General features: G+C 44.0%; 1 protein-coding gene across 4 annotated transcripts in view; it reads right to left on the bottom strand.

Moving 5' to 3' along the window:
- Hectd1 (HECT domain E3 ubiquitin protein ligase 1) overlaps positions 1–19,243 on the bottom strand; it is an 88,668-nt gene extending 69,425 nt beyond the window's left edge. For all 4 annotated transcript variants that reach the window (XM_040743117.1, XM_040743120.1, XM_040743118.1 and 1 more), the window contains exons 1-3: positions 19,104–19,243; positions 17,176–17,337; positions 365–599 (exon numbers count right to left, since the gene is read on the bottom strand). In XM_040743117.1, coding sequence (XP_040599051.1) covers positions 365–599; positions 17,176–17,315 — 375 coding nt within the window. In that variant the 5' untranslated portion in view covers positions 17,316–17,337; positions 19,104–19,243. The remainder of the gene's footprint in view (positions 1–364; positions 600–17,175; positions 17,338–19,103) is intronic.
- Positions 19,244–19,674: the final 431 nt, after the last annotated feature.

Here is a 19,674-nt window from a genome sequence, read left to right as displayed (position 1 = left end):
GATATGATGCTAATGGCACCACACACAGAACTATCAAGACTTAAAGGCACTTAGAAGACTGCATGTTACTTGGTGCTAGTGTTGTTTGTCATGGTCAACTCTGTTGCAATTTCTATATGGAGTAACTTAGAGTAAAAGCATGAATAACTTCTCAGGCACCAGTGATTACCAGAACTGAGAAGCATGAAGGAGAAGAGGAAAGCCTGTCATCCAGAGGTTGCATTTCCTACCCTTTTGGGACCTTTGAAGCCACGTGATTGCCATCTTACTGTTCTTACCCACTCTCAAAGAAGAATGATGGTGGAATTTTACTTTTTCAGTAAAATGTATCTTTTATTCTCCAAATGATGTAAGTAATATTTACCTTTACACATTGTTCAGCTAAATCTCTGCTGGTCCTGTTGTTAAGTTCAACTACCACCAAACGATTACAAAGTGCTTTGATAGCTCCATCTACCCCTACAATCCTTCGGGTGCACTCAGCAGACACATCCAGGTAGTATGTTATGGCACGAGCTGTCACCTCCAACACATTGTCTGGAGCACTCTCATCAAGAAAAATTTTGCAGAGAGCTGGTAGGAAAGTACGAGGGGGGCATCTGTAGTGAAAGACATGATATTGTGATTAGGATCACCAAACAAAATATTAACATTATGTTTAATATGTAAATAGTAGGTAATATTTCCACAGTATCTGTCTCCACTATAATACTCACACACAAATTTCACTTGTGCAAATACCAACCTGGAACAGCTTACAGCAAGGGCACTAATTTGAATTACTGTATAATAACTGTTCTTAACTTCATTTTTTAAATTATATTGGTTTTATTAATTCATGCATTCATTCATTGGGTCAAAGGATAATGGGAGTTGATTCTCAGTTTAGTTTTACACCAACATAATGAAAATCTGTTTCGCATACTTTCTTTTCCCTTTTAATTTCCCGAACAAGGTTTCTTCTACCATGTGGGCCCTGACGGTCACACTCATGTTATTACCCTTGGCAGCAAGCGCCTTTTCTCACTGAGCAATCTTGTAGGCTTTTTTTTTTCTTAAATGACAGGATCTAACTACATGCTGGCCTCAAGATCGAAAAGTTCATGAAGCTTTAACATCATGGCTATTCAGTTTTTAGTGTGGTTAACTTTACTTTCAGAAAGAAAAAAAACTAAGATGCTGGCTTGCCTGTATTTCCAGGCATGCTTCATCTAGGCTTTGTTTCACAAGGTTTTCAAAGTATGAAACATTTCATGTGTTTTTTTGTTTGTTTGTTTGGTTGGTTTTTCCAGACAGGGTTTCTCGGTAGCTTTGGAGGCTGTCCTGGAACTCACTTTGTAGACCAGGCTGGCCTTGAACTCACAGAGATCCGCCTGCCTCTGCCTCCCAAGTGCTGGGATTAAAGGCGTGTGCCACCAACGCCCGGCACACTTCATGTGTTTTAGACAAGAAGATGTTTTTCTGTCTACCTATGTCTCTTTCCACTTCTCTCTCCCCTTCTCTATGAGACACGTTTCTCTGTGTAGCTGTCCTGAACTGCCTCTGTAGACCAGGCTGGCCGTGAGATGTGAGATGTACTTGCCTCTGCCTCGAGTGCTGCGATTAGAGGTGGTGCACAGACACTGTTACTTTTTAGGGTGGTCACAGGCACTGTTACTTTTTAGGGATGGTCACAGGCACTTTTTAGGGTGGTCACAGGCACTGTTACTTTTTAGGGTGGTCACAGGCACTGTTACTTTGTAGGGGTGGTCACAGGCACTGTTACTTTTCAACACTAAGGCAGCAGGACTATATTCACAGGCATCTGAAATCATAATTTGGGTGACAGAGGCAATGGCTCAGTGGTAAAGTGCTTACCGCATGAGCATAAGAACATGAGTTCAGATTACCATCATCCAAGTAGAAAGCCTGGCCCAGTGGCATGTGCCTACAATCCCAGCACCGAGGAGCCAGAGCCGGGATCCCTGGAACTCAGTGGCCAGACAGATTAGCCAGTCGGAGATATTTTTGAGACTCTGTCCCAAAAACTAAAGTGGAGAATGACTGAGAAAGACACTCAATGTCAACCTGTGGTTTCCATATACATGTACCACTCCCACATGCACACATACACATAACACACGAACATACGCAGACACACACAATAACTAATGTTTAAGTTATCTATTTTACTTTATGTGAATGGGTATTCTGTCTGCATGTATGTCTATGTACCACATGGCTGCCTAATGCCCCATGGAGGCCAGAACAAAGTGTTGGATCACTGTAGAGTTAGTCACAGAAGGTAGTGAGCTGCCAGGTGGATGTTGGGAATTACAGCAAGGGTCTCTGGAATAGACTCAGTGCTCTTAACCATGAAGCCATCTTTCCCACTCCAACGAATCACTGACACTTAAAAGGTAAAAAGTCAATTAAACACAGACTAGCTGAAAGGACTGCAATGATGTTAAAGTCACACAAACCTAAAGTGAAAGCGCAGTGAAACCCCTGCTGCAGGGTTGCCTCTGGAGAAGGCCTTTACTGTCTTCAGCCCTAGGTTGCTGCATTCCTTCCTTATTTAATTTTACTGGGTTGCATGAAGTAGTGAGGAAATTTCTTACTCTCATTTGAGAAGAGCCCGGGGTTATTGACAAATAATTAAACTTCAGTTTTATTCTTAGTCAACAAGTACTTGAATATCCACAGACAAGCAAGCCCTTCAAATCTCATCCCTGATTTCCTGGCTACAACTGTAACAATTAACCCCCTATGGTCTGAATATAGTGCTAACTAAGAACTGACTAAAAAACAGTTGCTGAGTCAGGAAAACCGACCTGACTACAGAAGCTTCTGACATCAGTATTAAGTGTCCACTGTACTAACATTTCCCCTGCTGCCTGCAATACAGGTTTTACCCAGCTTTCCCCTCTAGCTTGTCCGTTCCAGTATCTTTCTTGAGTCCATTCTCTTCTCTCCTACTATTATTTGATTGATTTCGTCCACACCCTTAGTTTATTTAATTTGGATATTTTGTTTTGGTTTTGGTTTTTCTAAGACAGGGTTCCTCTGTGTAGTCCTGGCTGTCATGGAACTCACTCTGTAGAATAGGCTGTGTGGATATATACCTTATCCACAAACCACACAAAATGAAGGGTTTGCTCACAGAAAGTGCTCAAGAGCTTGTTCGGTAACCATAAAGCTCAAACTCAATTATCTATCTGAAAAGGGTCTCTTTGAAAATGCTAAGAAATTCCCTAAATCTTCTTCAGAGCAACTCCCTATCACTGTCTCTATCTAGAATGATATCAACATAGGTATCTTGAGGGAGTACATCTAAAACAGTTCCCACTTAGTACTATCTCTGGATGCTCCAATTTCCATCACAGTTAATGTCAAGTAGCCAGAAAGCCTGAACCCAAGAATCATTCCTTTTTCCTCCCCAATTTCCAATCTATCAACGAATCCGATGAGCTAATCCTCTAAAATACATCCTCGATCTTTTCACTTCCCTCCATCCTTTTAAAACCCTAACCCGCCGGGCGTTGGTGGCGCACGCCTCTAATCCCAGCACTTGGGAGGCAGAGGCAGGCGGATCTCTGTGAGTTCGAGGCCAGCTTGGTCTACAGAGTTCCAGGACAGCCTCCAAAACAATACAGAGAAACCCTGTCTCGAAAAACCAAAAAAAAAAAAACCTAACGCAGGACCATTTCAGATTCTTGTTCAGACTAGCAGAAGAGCCCTTACGCATCCACATAAAAGCACTAATGCTGAGGGTGGGGATGAAGAAGATATCTGGTGCAGGGTATCAGAGGTACCCAAGGTGAAGAGGTCAATTGTGCAGGGGGCGTGATTATGTAAATGTACTGAAGATAATGGAAGCTGGGCTGGGTCTGGTTGCTCAAAAATTCAAATAGCTAGGAGAGGACGGTTTCCTGGGAGTTCCTGGCTAGAAGGAGACCCTGTCTCAGAAAACTATTTCAAGTGAGCTGGGGAGCTGAGGAGATGGATCAGGAGTTATTGCTGCATAAATAAGAGATACAGGTTGAACATGAAAGCTAGCCTGTGACTCCAGCCATGGATGGAGGAGACAGGATCCCTGAAGTAACCCACCACTAAAGACTAACCTTGTAAGTGAGCTCTGGGTTTGACTGAAGTAACCATTGAGGAAGAAGGCCAGTGTCAACAACACTGGATCTCCATACGCATGAAGGGTTTAATGCAGAGATGAACAAAAACAAAATATTCAAGTTGTAAACCTACCTTATTACGACACACACCTGTAATCCCAGAACAAGAAGCTAAGGCAGGAGGACCATGAGTTTGAGACTATCTTGGCCTAAACTGTGAGTTCAAAGCTAGCCTGGGCTACACAGGAAATTCCTGTCTCAAGAAACAAAACATGCCAGGCAGTAGTGGTGCAAATCTTTAATCACAGCACTCAGGAGGCAGAGGCAGGAGGATCTCTGAAAGTTCCAGGGCAATCAGGGCTACATAGAAAAGCCCTGGTTTGTTTGGGTTTTTTTTGGGGGGGGGTGAGACAGAGAGGCAGACAGAGACAGAGAGAAACAAACGTTTTAACCACAATAGTATGAAAGAAATACGCATTCAGAAGAAAGTCTAATGCAATTTTTGAATGCTGACCTTTTCCTGAGCTAGAAATATCTTCTCATGATCTGCAGCGGCAGTCTGCCACATTAGCTCCGTCAGTCACAACATCACGAGGGTAAACAACCCACACCATACAACTGTATCCTTTCTGTCAAAGGTGGTTTAGCCCAACAAAGAACACCCCCACTTCTCCTTTTGTCCCAATTTGTCAATTTCATCAGACTGTGAAGTAAGCTGCCACCAAGGGAATGCCACAAATCACCACCTAACTCACGAATAAAAATGGAGGCCATTTTGGCCATGCATGCTTTGCTAGCTGGTTTGGGTTTGGCACACCCTTTTTACAAATAGATTGCCTTGCTGAGTGATTTTCATTTTGACTATGTTTCTTTGTGTATCTCCAAAAATACACATTCACAACCTTCTCTTTGCTAAGTTATGATGACCAGTAGTTTAGATGTGTTAAATGCATTTCTAGCTGACATTATTTTCTACCAACAAGAGATTACTGGGCTACAACCCTACCAAAGAGTACCTGTAATTAGTCACAGAAAATAAAGTTAAACTTTGGTGGCAACCAGCATTGCATAAGCTTATTACGATCTATCACATGACACGATTACAACCACAGACTTTGGATGGACTGCAAAATCAACTACCTATCTGAGGGACTCTGAAAAACTACCCAAGAGCAGGTGAACTGGAAAGGAAATATTAGCTTCTAAGCTTGATTTCAACCTTTTCTTTCTTTCTTGAAAAACATAGCGCATGCATATCTCACAGAGCTAGAGTACACACAGTACTGAATCACCCAGTGTGGGCTCAAACTGAGCTAGAACCCAACTCCATTCCATGCAAGCACAATGTACATTCCTAAGCAGAGTCATCATTTCCTTCCCTTTCTCTTCTCTCTCACTTTGGCCTCTGCTTATAGCTTCCTCTGGAATACCTTCCAGAGGCTCATGTATTCACAGCGGGGTAGACACTGTATTCTTTAGGAGACAAGGCCTAGTAGAGGAAGCAGGGTCATCACAGGCAGGCAACAACCAAGGATACTATGGCTCTAGTCTTTTCCTTTTAGCTTCCAGCTGGGAGGTGGTGGCACATGCCCTTAATCTCAGCACTTGGAAGGCAGAGGGAGTTCCAGAACAACCAAGGTTACACAGAGAAACTTTGTCTTGAAAAAAAAAATTCGACAGGCGGTGGTGGCTCACGCCTTTAATCCCAGCACTCAGAAGGCAGAGGCAGGTGGATCTCTGTGAGTTCGAGACCAGCCTGGTCTACAAGAGCTAGTTCCAGGACAGTTTCCAAAGCCACAGAGAAACCCTTTCTTGAAAAACCAAAAGAATGAAAAGAAATGTAATTAATAGTAAAAACATTCAAACATATGAATTTACTCTTTTATGGGCTATGCTTTTACTGTTTGCCTGGAGTATTTTTTTTTTAGATTTACTTATTCACTTAATGTGGGAGGGGGTACCTACATGTATCTCCATATAAGGGAGACAGATCCCCTGAAACTAGAGTTACAAACAGTTGTGAACTGCCATGTGGATGCTGGGAATTGAATCAGGGACCTCTGGAAGAGCAGCCAGTGCTCCTAACCTTTGAGCAATCTCTCTAGCCCTACCTGGAATGTAAGTCTTATTGCTTTGTGTTAAGATTTATGCCTATAATTTTGCATTTATTTTTATATATTGTATGATTATGAATTTTATTCATTTATTTTGTTTTTCAGAACAGGGTTTCTCTGTGTAGTCCTGACTAGTCCTGACTGTCCTGGAATCAGGAACTCACAGAGATCCATCCACTTGCCTATTTTCTGAGCACTGGAATTAACAACATGAACCACCACCACCCAGCATGTGAATTTTTAAAATGTTTATATATAGGTCCCCAATTGTTACACTTTCATGAAAAAAACACCTTAGGCTGATGGTGTAGCTCAGTGAAGGAGTGCTGTTTCATACGTGCAAGGCCCTGGGTCTCCTCGGTATCAGAGAAAAGAAAATATCCTTTTCACACCCAGTTGTCTTTGTACATACATTTGGTTCATTTGTCAAAAATAAACTATCCAGAACTAATATAGTAGCAACACCCCTGAATTCCCAAAAACCAGAGGTAGAGATAGGAGGATCAGAAATATAAAGTCGTCCTTAGCCAAGCTCCAGGCCACCAAAGGGTCTGCTTCTGAACTATTTTCTGTCCCACTGGTCTACTTATTATCAACATCACTTTCTTGACTGCTGCCGCTCTAGACTAAGTACTTACTGAGAAATAGTCCTCCAACTTCCATTTTTTGTTTTGCTTTTGCTTTTTTGACACAAGGTCTAACTATGAACATAGGCTGGCCTTGAACTCAAGATCCTCCTGCCTTAGCCTCCCAAATGTTGGGATGACAGTTACTCTGATCATGCCCAATTCTTTTGCCCATTTATTGGTTTGATGACTTGGGTTTTTATGTTTGGTTGGCTGGTATTGTTTGAAACAGTTTCCCATAGCACAGGCTAGCCACTTACTAGCAATGTAGCCAAGGATGACCTTGGAAATACCTGGGCAGTGATGGCCCACACAGTTAGTCCCAGCACTTGGGAGGCAGAGGCAGTCAAATTTCTATGAATTTGAGGCTAGCCTGGTCCACAGAGCAAGTTCCAGAACATCCAGAGCTACACAAGAGAAATTCTATCTCCCCAAAAAAAAAAAAAAATGAATGCAATTTCCCTCTTCTACATGTGGACAATCAGTTTCACCAGCATCATTTACTAAAGAGAAGGGTCTTTTTTTTCCAATGTATGTTTCTGACAGCTGTTTAGCTAGCTCATTTTGGTTAACTGAACCTGGAACCAACTAAGACAAAAGCTGCTGGGCACACCAGGTTAGGGGTTTTCTTCATCAGGTTATGCAAGGTGGAGTCACCCTTAATGTGGGTGCCACTATTTCCAACTTGATAAAAAGTCAAAGGGGAAAAGCCTTGCCTTTTGCCTGTACCCAGAAGGCTGCCTTCCTCCCATGGTGCTGGCAAGTCCATCTACCTATTGCTACAAATGCCACTTTTTGCTGACAGCAATCAACATCTTTGGCGTTCTAACAAACCAGAGACCAGCGGTTTCACAGGGTACTATGCGACTGCTAGGCAGGTTCTCAGCCTGTCTGGTGTGAAGACCACCGGCAGACTGTACTTTGTAAGTCAATCTAATAAATCCCCCTTCCATACATACCACTCTATTGGCTCGGTTCCTAATATACTGGAGCTGTGTAGCACATTTTCTGAGTTCTCTATTCTGTAGTCTACACGTCTATTTTTGCACCAAGCCTATGATGTCTCTATGGCTCTAGACTATAATTTAAGCTCAGGCACTGTGGATCTCCAGCACTGCTCCTTCTTCTTAGGAATACTTTAGCTCTTCAGAGTCTTTTGTAATTCTATGTGAATTTTATGATCATGTTTTTCTACTATATGAAGAAAGTCTTTGGAATTTTGATTGCATCTATAGATCATTTTCAGTAATATAGCCATTTTCACAATATAATTCTGTCAATCCATAAGCATGGCAATGCATTCTATCTTCTAGTGTTTTTTTTACATTCTTTAGTATTCTAAAGTTTTCTCCTTTTTTTTGGTTTTTCGAGACAGGATTTCTCTGTGTAGCTTTGGAGCCTGTCCTGGAACTTGCTCTGTAGACTCTGAGTTCTGGAACTCATAGAGATCTGCTACCTCTGCCTCGAAAAAAAGATAATAATAATAAATAAATAAACAAATCTAAGATCATTTAAGCCTTTTGATCCAGGCCTAGTGATACAAACCTTTAATAGCAAAGGTCAAAGGGAAAGGCAGGCAGATCTCTGAGTTTGAGGCTAGCCTGGTCTACAGAGCAAGCTCTAAGCTACCAAAACTATATAGCAAGACCCTGCCTAAAAATAAATAAAATAAATGAACCTATGATTGAAACACATTATATACATATATAAAAAGTCAATAAAAACAAACCCATTATTATATGAATGAAAACATTAAAATTATATAAATGCAAAAAAACTTTTAAAATTTCAACAAAAATAATGCATCTGGTTTCTTAACTATAAGATCCTTTAGTTGGGATATTTTGAGAACAGGTCACAGTATATCTCAGACTGGCCTCAACAAGCTATATCATTAGGGATGGCTTGGACACTAAAATGCAGTACTTGTTACCTGTCTAACTTTTGTGCACTATATGCCTTGGTCTTATTAGTGAATACTGCCTATTCATAGGAAGGTAACTGACCAGGCATTTCACTCCCTCCTGGGAGAAGGGGGTAGAAGAAAACAGGGACCACCACGGGAAAGGCAGACAGAGATGTGAATGCGGGAGTGCAGAGAGTGCACACTGCTGTAGGCACTGTTCCTGCCACAAGGGACAGCCTAAAACTGTCTCTAGCACTCTCAATCAGCTGCAAGACTCAGGAAATAATCTGCACATCGAAAACATATTCAATGGAAAGTATTTCTACAGTTCAGTCAGCATTTTTTCTTTTCTTTCCTTTTTTTTTTTTGTTTTTTTTTGTTTTGTTTTGTTTTGTTTTTCGACAGGGTTTCTCTGTATTGTTTGGAGGCTGTCCTGGAACTCACTCTGTAGACCAGGATGGCCTCGAACCCACAGAGATCCCACCTGCCTCTGCCTCTCTAGTGCTGGGATTAAAGGCATACGCCACCAAGGTCCACCAAAAAGTTGTATTCTGACCTCCACAAGACTCACTGCGGCTAGGGAGTGCACACATACACACGACAGATGATTGACGGATGGATGGATGGATGGATGGATGGATGGATGGATGGATGGATGGATGGATGAGATGTGACAGGGATATCTGGTAAACATTTTCTTAAAAATTTAATGAAGCGCCGGGCGTTGGTGGCGCACGCCTTTAATCCCAGCACTCGAGAGGCAGAGGCAGGTGGATCTCTGTGAGTTCGAGACCAGCCTGGACTACCAAGCGAGTTCCAGGACAGCCTCCAAAGCCACAGAGAAACCCTGCCTCGAAAAAGAAAAAAGAAAAAAAGAAAAAAAATTTAATGAAGCAGACCTTTTAGTGCAAGTAAAACAATTAATGAGGCTTGTTACTGATTATAAAAACATTCAAGCTTTCAAGCAAAAATGACAATTTTGGAGAATATAATTGCCACAAAAGCTGACAGCATACCAATAAAGACTTTTTTGATATAATTAGTAGTCATAGTAACAAATGTGAGGTTTTATACTGTGAAAACAAAATATGTCAACATTTAAAATATCTATACAAAGCCGGGCGTTGGTGGCGCACGCCTTTAATCCCAGCACTCGGGAGACAGAGGCAGGCGGATCTCTGTGAGTTCGAGGCCAGCCTGGTCTACAGAGCAAGTTCCAGGACAGCCTCCAAAGCCACAGAGAAACCCTGTCTCGAGAAAACCAAAAAAAAAAATCTATACAATCCAGTGGAAAGTATTTTCCATATGAGCAATGGAAGATTTTACAAAATTAAGTACAGATGAGTCATCAACTCAGTATAAGAGAAATCATGCAGGTCTGATGGTTCAAGCCTGTAATTCCTCCTATTTGGAGGCTAAAGCAGGATCATAAGCTCAAGGCCTGCCTAGGCTAGAGTAAATTCATGGCTAGCCTAACTGATTGAATCTACCTCAAAATACAAGGTTTTTTTATAGGGTTGAGGAAGCCGAGACTAACTCAATTAGTAGGTTTCTTGCCTAGCATGCCCGAAGCCTTAAGTGCAGTTTCCAGCACTACATAAACCATCACTGGTTCATACATCTGCGATCCCAGCATCTGGGAGATGGAAGCAGAAGGGGCTGAGAATTTCAGGTCATCTTGGCTGCATAGCCAGTTTGAAACCAGTGTGAGCTACATGAGACCCTCAAAAAACATGCAAGCAAAAAAAACATAACAAAAAAATCACAAAGGTTAATGTGGTCATGAGGTGTGACTGAAGACTAGGGGGGGGGATTATTTTGGGGAACAACTGAATGCATGCATGGCCTTGAACATGCTAGGCCTTACCACTGAGCATGAAAGTGATAGTCACAGGAATTGTTAGGATTTCAAAGCTGTAAGTCCTGAAGAATTGTAGTATCTGTTGTTCAGGTCCTTACTACTTACTATACTCAAGATGAATCTGGGGAATTTAAAAATGCACTTAGTTTATTCTAAAATAGCCCTGGCAACTCTCAGGCATTTCTTCCACCCTTGTGTATGGCTTATTCTTTCCCAGAGCACTCATGCTCAAAATCTGTTAAAATGTCATTTGAGAGCTGGAAGCATAACTCCATGGTTAAAAGCACTTGCTCCTCTTATAGAGGACCAGAATATGGTTCCCTGCCCTAACACCCAAAGGCTCGCAACTGTCTATGACTCCAGCTCTAAGGACTCTAACATGTCTGGAGTCTGCACATACCCACATTTAGACACACATTGTTGAAAATAACTCTAAAACGGCCAGAGGATCTAACTTTGATTCCTAAGTCCCGTGTGGTAGGAGAGAAGCAAAAAAACAAACCAGAAATGCTGTCATGAGTTTTATTCCCAGGACTTGAGAGGTGGAGACATGTGGACAGCTTGAGGTCAGACAGCCTAGTCTAACTCGCAAGCCTCATGCTCCACTGGGAGACCTTGTCTTAAAAAAGATGATGAGATGGTTCGTTTGGTAAAGATGTTCTCCTCACAAGGCCTGACTTTGATTCTCAGAATCCATATAAAACTAGGAGAAAACAACTCCACATGTACCAGTCCTGCACCCCCATGCCATAGACACATACACGTAATAACAATGATAAATAAATAATAGTAAAAGTTAAGGCAGATAGCCCGTGACAGTCTCAAGTACCCACACCCACAAAGGTCTTTAAACAAGCTATAACTCTCTTCAAGAAGACTATAGCCAACCTCTCAGGTATAGTGGCACACACCTTTAATTTCAGTATTCAGGAGGCAGAGGAAGGTAGATCTCTGAGTTCGAGGCCAGCCTGATCCAAAGAGTGAGTTCCATCCAGGCCAGGCCACAAGGCTACACAGAGAAACCCTAGCTTTAAAAAAAGAAGAAAGAAGAGGAGGAGGAGGAGAAAGGCTTTTAAGCCACTCCCTGAATACGACCTACATGGCAGGAGCCCCCTGTAAAACTGCCCTCTGACCTCCACCAGCATGCCACGGTACACACTAACCCATGCAGACACACACGATAAATAAAATGTAATAACAAATAGAAAAAGTGGGGCTGAAGCCGGGCGTTGGTGGCGCACGCCTTTAATCCCAGCACTCGGGAGGCAGAGGCAGGCGGATCTCTGTGAGTTCGAGGCCAACCTGGTCTACAAAGTGAGTCCAGGACAGCTTCCAAAGCCACAAAGAAACCCTGTCTCGAAAAACCAAAAAAACCAAAAAACAGAAAAAGTGGGGCTGGAGAAATGGCTAAGCAGTTAAAGACTGTGCTCTTCCAGAGAACCAGGGTCCAGCTCCCAGCACTCATGCGCAGCTCACACCTGTGCGCGGCCTTGCCCGGCAGTAATTAGCACTTTTATAAATCTCTGGGAAGCCTGCTTTAATGGAAGAGAACTTAGCAGACTTGCTTCTGCACTTCATCTGTTGCAGTAGGGTTTTGGTTTTGTTTTCTTTTGTTTTAATTGAATTATATTCATTTACTTGATTGTAGCTAATGATGTATGCTGCCATCTGTATGTGGGAGTCAAAGCACAGACTGCAGAAGTCAGGTTTCTCCTTCCAGTGGGCTCCAGGGATCAAACTAAGGTCTCCAGCCCTCACGGGCTGAGCCACTCTACAGTGCTGGAGACTGAACACTGCACCGGGACATGCAAGTGGAGTTGCAACTCCATCCAGCCTATGACTTGTTTTTTGACACAAGCTCTTGCTTTGGTCTTTAGAGTGCTAAGTTACAGGTATGTTCTACCATATCTGACCTAAGTAACAGTTTTAAAAACAAACAACTTGATACCCAGAACCATAAGAAAAAAGACCACCATACCACCATTTACAGCATCCTAACTCCCTCCCCATGCTCCTGTAATAAAATCCAAAGCCCTGCTAACGATACACCAAAGACTCCCTAACCAGTCACTGTTTCACTAGACCAAATGCTCCTGAATCCTTTCCAAGCCTGGAAGCCACTGCTTCTTGACAAAACTCCTCAGTCATCCGATAATCTGAATTATTCCTCAATCAAGTCACTTCCTTTTTTTGTCTTTTGAGACAAGGTTTCACTATATACACTAAGCTAGCCTCAAGCTCACAATCATCCTCCTGCCTCAGCCTCCTAGGCATTGGAATTCTAGACATGAGCCAGCAAACCCAAGAAACCCATTTTCTCTAATGACCCCTATTAAATTTGAGGGGCTAATGATAACTCAAATGGAAGCAAAACTTCGCCTTCTTTACTTTACTTTCAGAAACACTGCCTCAACAAGTTCAGGCATTAGGAAGCGAAGCCACCTCACAAAAAGCATATTCGTTAACTCCAAAAGGACAGTCAAACAAAACCTTAGCAATCCAGAACAATTCCAAGGGGGAAGTCGTCTGACTATTATGCAAAAGAACACCACATTAGCATTTCACTTGCAGTAATCTCACTTGATTTTCATAAAACCCAATGAAGCTTGAGTCAGGCTCCAGAGCCTATCACATGACTACTCTGGACCGCAGGCGCAGGCTTCTGAACTCAGCTCCAGCCCATTTCAAAAAAAGCAGTTTTCCATGCAGTTAAGAGCCTTTCCTAACTATACAGGTTCACACTTTCAATAGACTAATCAGACACAATGTATCAAACGTGTGGGCATGTTTTGATTTATTACACATAGATTAACTTTATGAAATCAAACTGAAAGAAGATTTTCTATGGCAGAGGTAGGTGGATCTCTGTGAGTTAAAGGCCAGCCAGGTCTACAGAGCAAGTTCTAGGACAGGCTCCAAAGCCACAGACAAACCCTGTCTCGAAAAAGAGAAAGAAAAAAATTTCTTCAGGTCCAATGATGGCTCAGTAGATGGCACTTGCCACCAAGCTTGCTGACCAGAGTCTAATACCTGGGATCCACATGGTAGAAAGAGAAAACTCAACTTCTACATGCATGTACACACAAATAAATACACAAATAAACGTAATTTTTGGAATTTTCCTCTAAATTGTTTTAATGTAGTAACAGTTTCTTTAAGTGCTGTTACAAATCCTTCTACTAGGGCTAGTGAGACAGCTTAGCAGAGGACACTTGCCATCAACCATGACAAACTGAGTCCAATCCCTGAGACAGACTGTTAATTGGTAAATCTACATTGCCTTTTCAATGGTAGTCCATCCTTCCACCTGTCTGTCCGTCCATCCTTCCTTCCTTCCTCTTTCTCTTTTTTTGTTTTGGTGTTGGCACATGCCTTTATTAATCCCAGCACTCAGGAGGTATTAGGCAAGCAGATCTCTATGAGTTCAAGACCAGCCTGATCTACAGAGCAAGTTCCAGGATAGCCTCCAAAGCCACAGAGAAACCCTATCTGAGGGATGGGGGGGGGGGGGGAGGAAGACAAGGAAAGGAAGGAGAATAAGAAAAAGGAGGGAGGGAGGAAGGAAGAAAGAAATGAACGAATAACAGCTAACTGGCAAATGTGACTTCTTCACTCCAGTAGTTCTAGGGACCTAACCCCATACTGGGTAAACTCTACCATCAAGCTAAAAGCTACAACCACTGCACCCCCCAACTGAGGGCGAAGGGGATGACTTTTTAAAATGAAAAAAAGCATGGCTCAGCAGTTAGGAACAATTAAAAGTTCCTGCAGAGGAACCAGAGGAACCAGGTTCAGTTCCCAGCACCCACATCAAGTTGTTCACAACCACGTGTAACTCAGGTCCAGGAAAGGATACTTCTGGCCTCTTCAGGAACACTGCATGAATGCAGACACACACATATACATAAATATAAATAAATCTTTACAACAAAAAAGTAACTCTCAACCTAATGGTGACTCTATAATGAAACATGAATACTTAAGGCTCTACCTCATGTTTCTATACATCCTGCTAAAACAGGTTATCAATGGAGAAACTAATTACTGTTTTAAGAATCTACTGATTCCCTGGTGGTGGTGGCACACTCCTTTAACCCCAGCACTCTGAGTTTGAAGCCAGCCAAGTCTACACAGCAAGTTCCAGGACAGCCAGAACTACACAGAGAAACCCTGTCACCAGAAACTAAAAGGAAAGGAGTTAAACAACCCCTATGATGTGGCAGCTTATTTATAAGGAGGAGTTCTATCAACGCTGCCTTCAAGGATGGTGAACTGGTTCTCTCCTTCTACAACACAGGTTCAGACTTAGGGTAAGCGCCCTTCCCCACTGGGCCATCTCCCTGGGCACCCTAGCTTTGATTTTTTTTTCTTTTGGTTGTTTGTTTTTTTGTTTTGTTTTTTTGAGGTAGGATCTCATGTAGCTCAAGATGCCTTGGACTATACTATGTTGTTTCAGAATAGTTGTTTACATTGTAAAGATGTATCTATCTCTGCCTTATGTGCCTTCTGATTGGTTTAATAAACAGCTAAATGGCCAACGGCTAAGCAGGAGATAATAGGAGAGATTTCTGGGCAGGTACAAAGAAAAAACTGGGATGCCACATCTAGGCTCATGGATTTCACCAAGTCAGACTTGCAGACCTAGAAAAAGGTAACCCAGCAATATAGCAGAACATAGATTTAAAAAATGTTGGTTATGGGCTGGAGAGATGGCTCAGAGGTTAAGAGCACTGACTGCTCTTCCAGAGGTCTTGAGTTCAATTCCCAGCAACCACATGGTGGCTGACAACCATCTACAATTCAATCTGGTGTATATGTAATAAATAAATAAAATCTTTAAAAAAAATGTTGGTTACTTACATTATAAACGTTAGGAAAGATCCTAGCCTAAGGCCAAGCTGTCATAATAAAGATTAAGTCACAATATCATTGTATCGGGGAGCTGGCAACAAGAGAGTTTGCTACACTATATATCCAAGAATGGTACTGCTCCTTCTGCCTCCACCTTCCAAGCACTAGGATTAACCTCAAAGCCACCATATCCAGCTAAAATAATACTGGTTTTTTTGTTTTGTTTTGTTTTTTTGTTTTTCGAGACAGGGTTTCTCTGTGGCTTTGGAGGCTGTCCTGGAACTCGCTCTGTAGACCAGGCTGGCCTCGAACTCACAAAGATCCTCCTGCCTCTGCCTCCCGAGTGCTGGGATTAAAGGCGTGCGCCACCAACGCCCGGCATAATACTGGTTTTTTTGGTTTTGGGTTTTTTGGGTTTTTTGTTTTGTTTTGTTTTGTTTTGTTTCAAGACAGGGTTTCTCTGTGGCATTGGAGGCTGTCCTGGAATCTAGCTGTTGTAGACCAGGCTGGTCTCAAACTCAGAGATCTGCCTGCCTCTGCCTCCCAAGTGCTGGGATTAAAGACATGGGCCACCAACACCCGGCAAAATAATACTGTTTAACAAAAATCCAAACTACTACTTAAAATATCAAAAAAGAAAACAAATTGAAAAGATAATAGTTATCAAGTAATATAGCCTGTTTCTACCTCAAAGGCATTAATTATACCAAACTTTAGGTCAATATCTCAATTTTTTGTTTTGTTTTGTTTTTTCCAAGACAGGGTTTCTCTGTATTGCTTTGGAGTCTGTCCTGGAACTCGCTCTGTAGACCAGGCTGGCCTCGAAAGATCTGTCTGCCTCTGCCTCCCAAATGCTGGGATTAAAGTCAAGCACCACCAACACCCAGCCTCAAACATTTTTTAACTACCTTTAAATAGCATTAAAGCACATATAAAAGGTTTTTAATGACTTACTGGAATTCAAAGCTGTAAACATATATGAATTCAGAAGACTGTTTACTGAACTAAAATCACACAAGAAAAACATGACTTTAGTGGCCTATCTGGCAGTGAATTTTCTATTTTTATGCAAACTCTATTATCTCTGAATAGAACTGTTTTAGAACTCTCCAAATTGAGATGGCTCAGCTACTAAAGGTACTTGCCACAACCCCTGACAACTTGAGTTCAATCCTGGAACCTACATACTGTAATGAGAAATCAAGTCCCAAAAACTGTCTTCTGATTTCCACACGCTCACCATGGCATGCACACACACAAACACACTCTATGTAGCAGTCAATGCATCTTCTCAAAATGAAATTTTCAAATCACAAAGTTATTTTAACAAAAGCACAATGACATATGAAAACCAAAGAAACAGGCAGTTCTAGTCTTACTCTCCTAATAATCAGTCATATGGAATACAAACAGCTTTAAAGAGAATAAACATTTATATTCTCCTCAGTTTATGAGATGTTTCAGAACTGACTCAACCAAGCTATGGATTAATAATATTAGTATTCCTAGTTCACATTCATTCAACAAATATGTATTTACATAATCACAATTATCATTTGTAGGGTTCCATTTCCCGACATCTTTTATTTCTCAGCAAAGTAAACAGATACAACTTCAGAAATGTCTAAAAGGACGTAATAAAATTCTCTAGTGACGTTTTCACACAATCAGCAAATGTCACTACAGGAAGATGATGAAGGAATGGACTTACGTTTCAAAACACCGGTCCACATTGTCGGACATCAGGAGCAGCATGCAGAGCTGCTCCAGGGCAATCAGCTGCATGTCCCGTTCATCCCCCTGCCCCATCTGCAGCCACTCCAGCAACGTGTCAGGGTCCACATCTGCCATGGTCTTTTAAAAGCCTCCTGGGCTAAATTGAAAAAGGAAGAGGGGTTTTCAAGTGCTCAGAACTGATCAATCTGTGTTTACACATTCTTCCTGTACATCTACTAGAACGAGTACACATACATACACATGCACACGGACACGAGTTACAGCTGTTCTCTAATTTCCATATGTGAACTATAGCATGTACATACCTGCACACATAACAAGAATAAATGAATATACATGATCTTAAAAAACTTTCCAAACTTCAAAACTGGGTATTACCTCAAAAAGTATACTATATGTAGCAGTTTTCAACTTCCCTCTACTGCCAGGGCATAAAGATACACTAAACACAAAACAGCTTAGCACCAGATTATACATAGGCTGAGTAAATTGCTAGTTAACAGCCAGGCATGCAGGTACATGCCTTTAATCCCAGCACTCAGGAGGCAAAGGCAGAGGCAGAGGCAGGTGGATCTCTGTAAATTCGCGACCAGCCTGGTGTATAACAGCTAGTTCCAGGACAGACTCCAAACCCCAGAGAAACCCGGTCTTGAAAAACTAAAAACTAAAAAAAAAAAAAAAAAAAAAAAAAAAAGTTGCTAGTTAACTAGAAACCAGAGCTGCCTTTGTCAAACAGCGAGACAAGCACTGGATCTCACTACTGTTATCACCAATGTCTGTGCCAACGAGCAAAGAACACCTACAAAAAAAGTTCTTTCACCAGCGAACTGCTCCCTGCAACCCCCACCCTCCCCACGAAAAACAAAACAAAACGCTGGGCTTCTATCAAACAAAAAACAGGTCACATCCAGTACTTTTAAGGGAATTACACATTTTAATCCCAATTCTCCTTCAAATTGAATTTCTCCTTTCCCAACAACTTCACAAATTCTTAATTCACAAACTTACTACAAAATATGTCCAAACGCAAGCAGCAATTAGATATAAAAATCAACCTGTGTGGGGGTAAATACTGGTTTGAACTTCTGGCTGTCTTGGCAAGTGTTCCTAAAACTTTTTGTAACGCTTAAAGTAAATGCAACTAACATCTCACCAAGCAGGCTCCCCCCCCCACCCGCCCGGCGCAAAAAAATAAAATAAAATAAATAGGCCACTCTCGCTTCCCACAAGATGGGGCAGTTTTTATTTTAAAGAAAAAAAATCGAGAAGTAGCCTAGGCAGGTGAGTCATTACAAAAGCTCTCGCAAGTGCCTGACCGAAGGACAGCCTGGGGTCCCACGCCATCCACCTGCCGGTGGAGGAACCCAGAGGCGGGTCGCGGTGGGCAGCCTTCGGCGGCGCCCGGCGGGGCTGCCCCGCCACCCTCGGCCTGCGTGCGGCCGGAGCCGAGCCGCTGACACCCGAGCCGGCTAAGTGAGCTCCCAGCCCGCGGGAGGAGGGCGAAGTTGTGGAGGAGAAGCAGGCAGCCTGCGTGCCCGAGAGGAAGCGGGCGAGCGGCCGGCCGGGCTGCGGGGCTCCCGGAACTCGGAGGCCCAGCGGGACGTCCCCGGCCCCGGCGGGCGGGCGGGCAGGCGGCAGAGCCTCATCAAGGACAAGGGGAGCGCAGCCCGAGCTCCGGCGCCAGCCAGCCAAGCCCCGTAGGGCCCGGGGACGGGAACAAAGGGGCCGAGACCGAGAGGAGGCGGCGGCGGCGGACGGCCGACCTCACCGCGCCGGAGTCCGGCTCCGCGCCCGGCCGCCCGCCTGCCCGCCCGCCGCTGGGCTCGGCCGCCCGGATCCTCGCGCAGGCCCAGCCACCGACGGCGCCGAGCGCTCCCGCCTGCCCTCCCCGCCGCCTCTCACCCTGCCTCGGCGTCCCAAACAGCTCCGGTCCAGCTCCCAGCAGGCCGCGGGCAGAGCCAGGCCCGGCCGCGGCCTTCGAGTTCCCAGGAAGCCGCAGGCCGCGCAGGTCGAGCCAGGCAGGCGGCACAGGAAAAGCCGCGTCTCGTCCCTCCCCTTCCTCCGCGGGGACCCGGTGACAAGGAAGCGAGAGGTCCTCCGGAGCGGCGGCAGCCAGCGCGGGTCCCGACCCTCCCGGCACGCGGCTCCTCAGGCACTGCGGTTCGAAGCGAGGCCCGCGCGCAGCTGCCGGCGGCGGCGGGGAGAGGCCGCGTCCATCGCCAGCCGGGCGGGGGCAGGGGAAGGCTCGACCGGGTGTCGGGCGGGGAGGCTGGCGGAGGCCGCGCCGGCGGAGGCGGAGCGAACGCCTCCCGGCCGCCCTGCCCGCGGCCACCTGGGGCGCTGCGGAGGCCGGGCCGGCCGACCGGCCGGGCGGAGCGGGGCGACACGGGGGACGCCGGGCTCCCTGGGGCGGTCGGCTACGGCTCTCCGGAGGCCGCCGGGCGCCGGCCTGGCCGCGCTGTCAATCCGCGCG

Source organism: Mesocricetus auratus, unplaced genomic scaffold (assembly GCF_017639785.1).
Source record: "Mesocricetus auratus isolate SY011 unplaced genomic scaffold, BCM_Maur_2.0 Super-Scaffold_15014, whole genome shotgun sequence".
NCBI lineage: Eukaryota > Metazoa > Chordata > Mammalia > Rodentia > Cricetidae > Mesocricetus > Mesocricetus auratus.
Note: the sequence above shows the minus strand (reverse complement) of the source record. Positions and strands in the feature narration are given on the sequence as shown.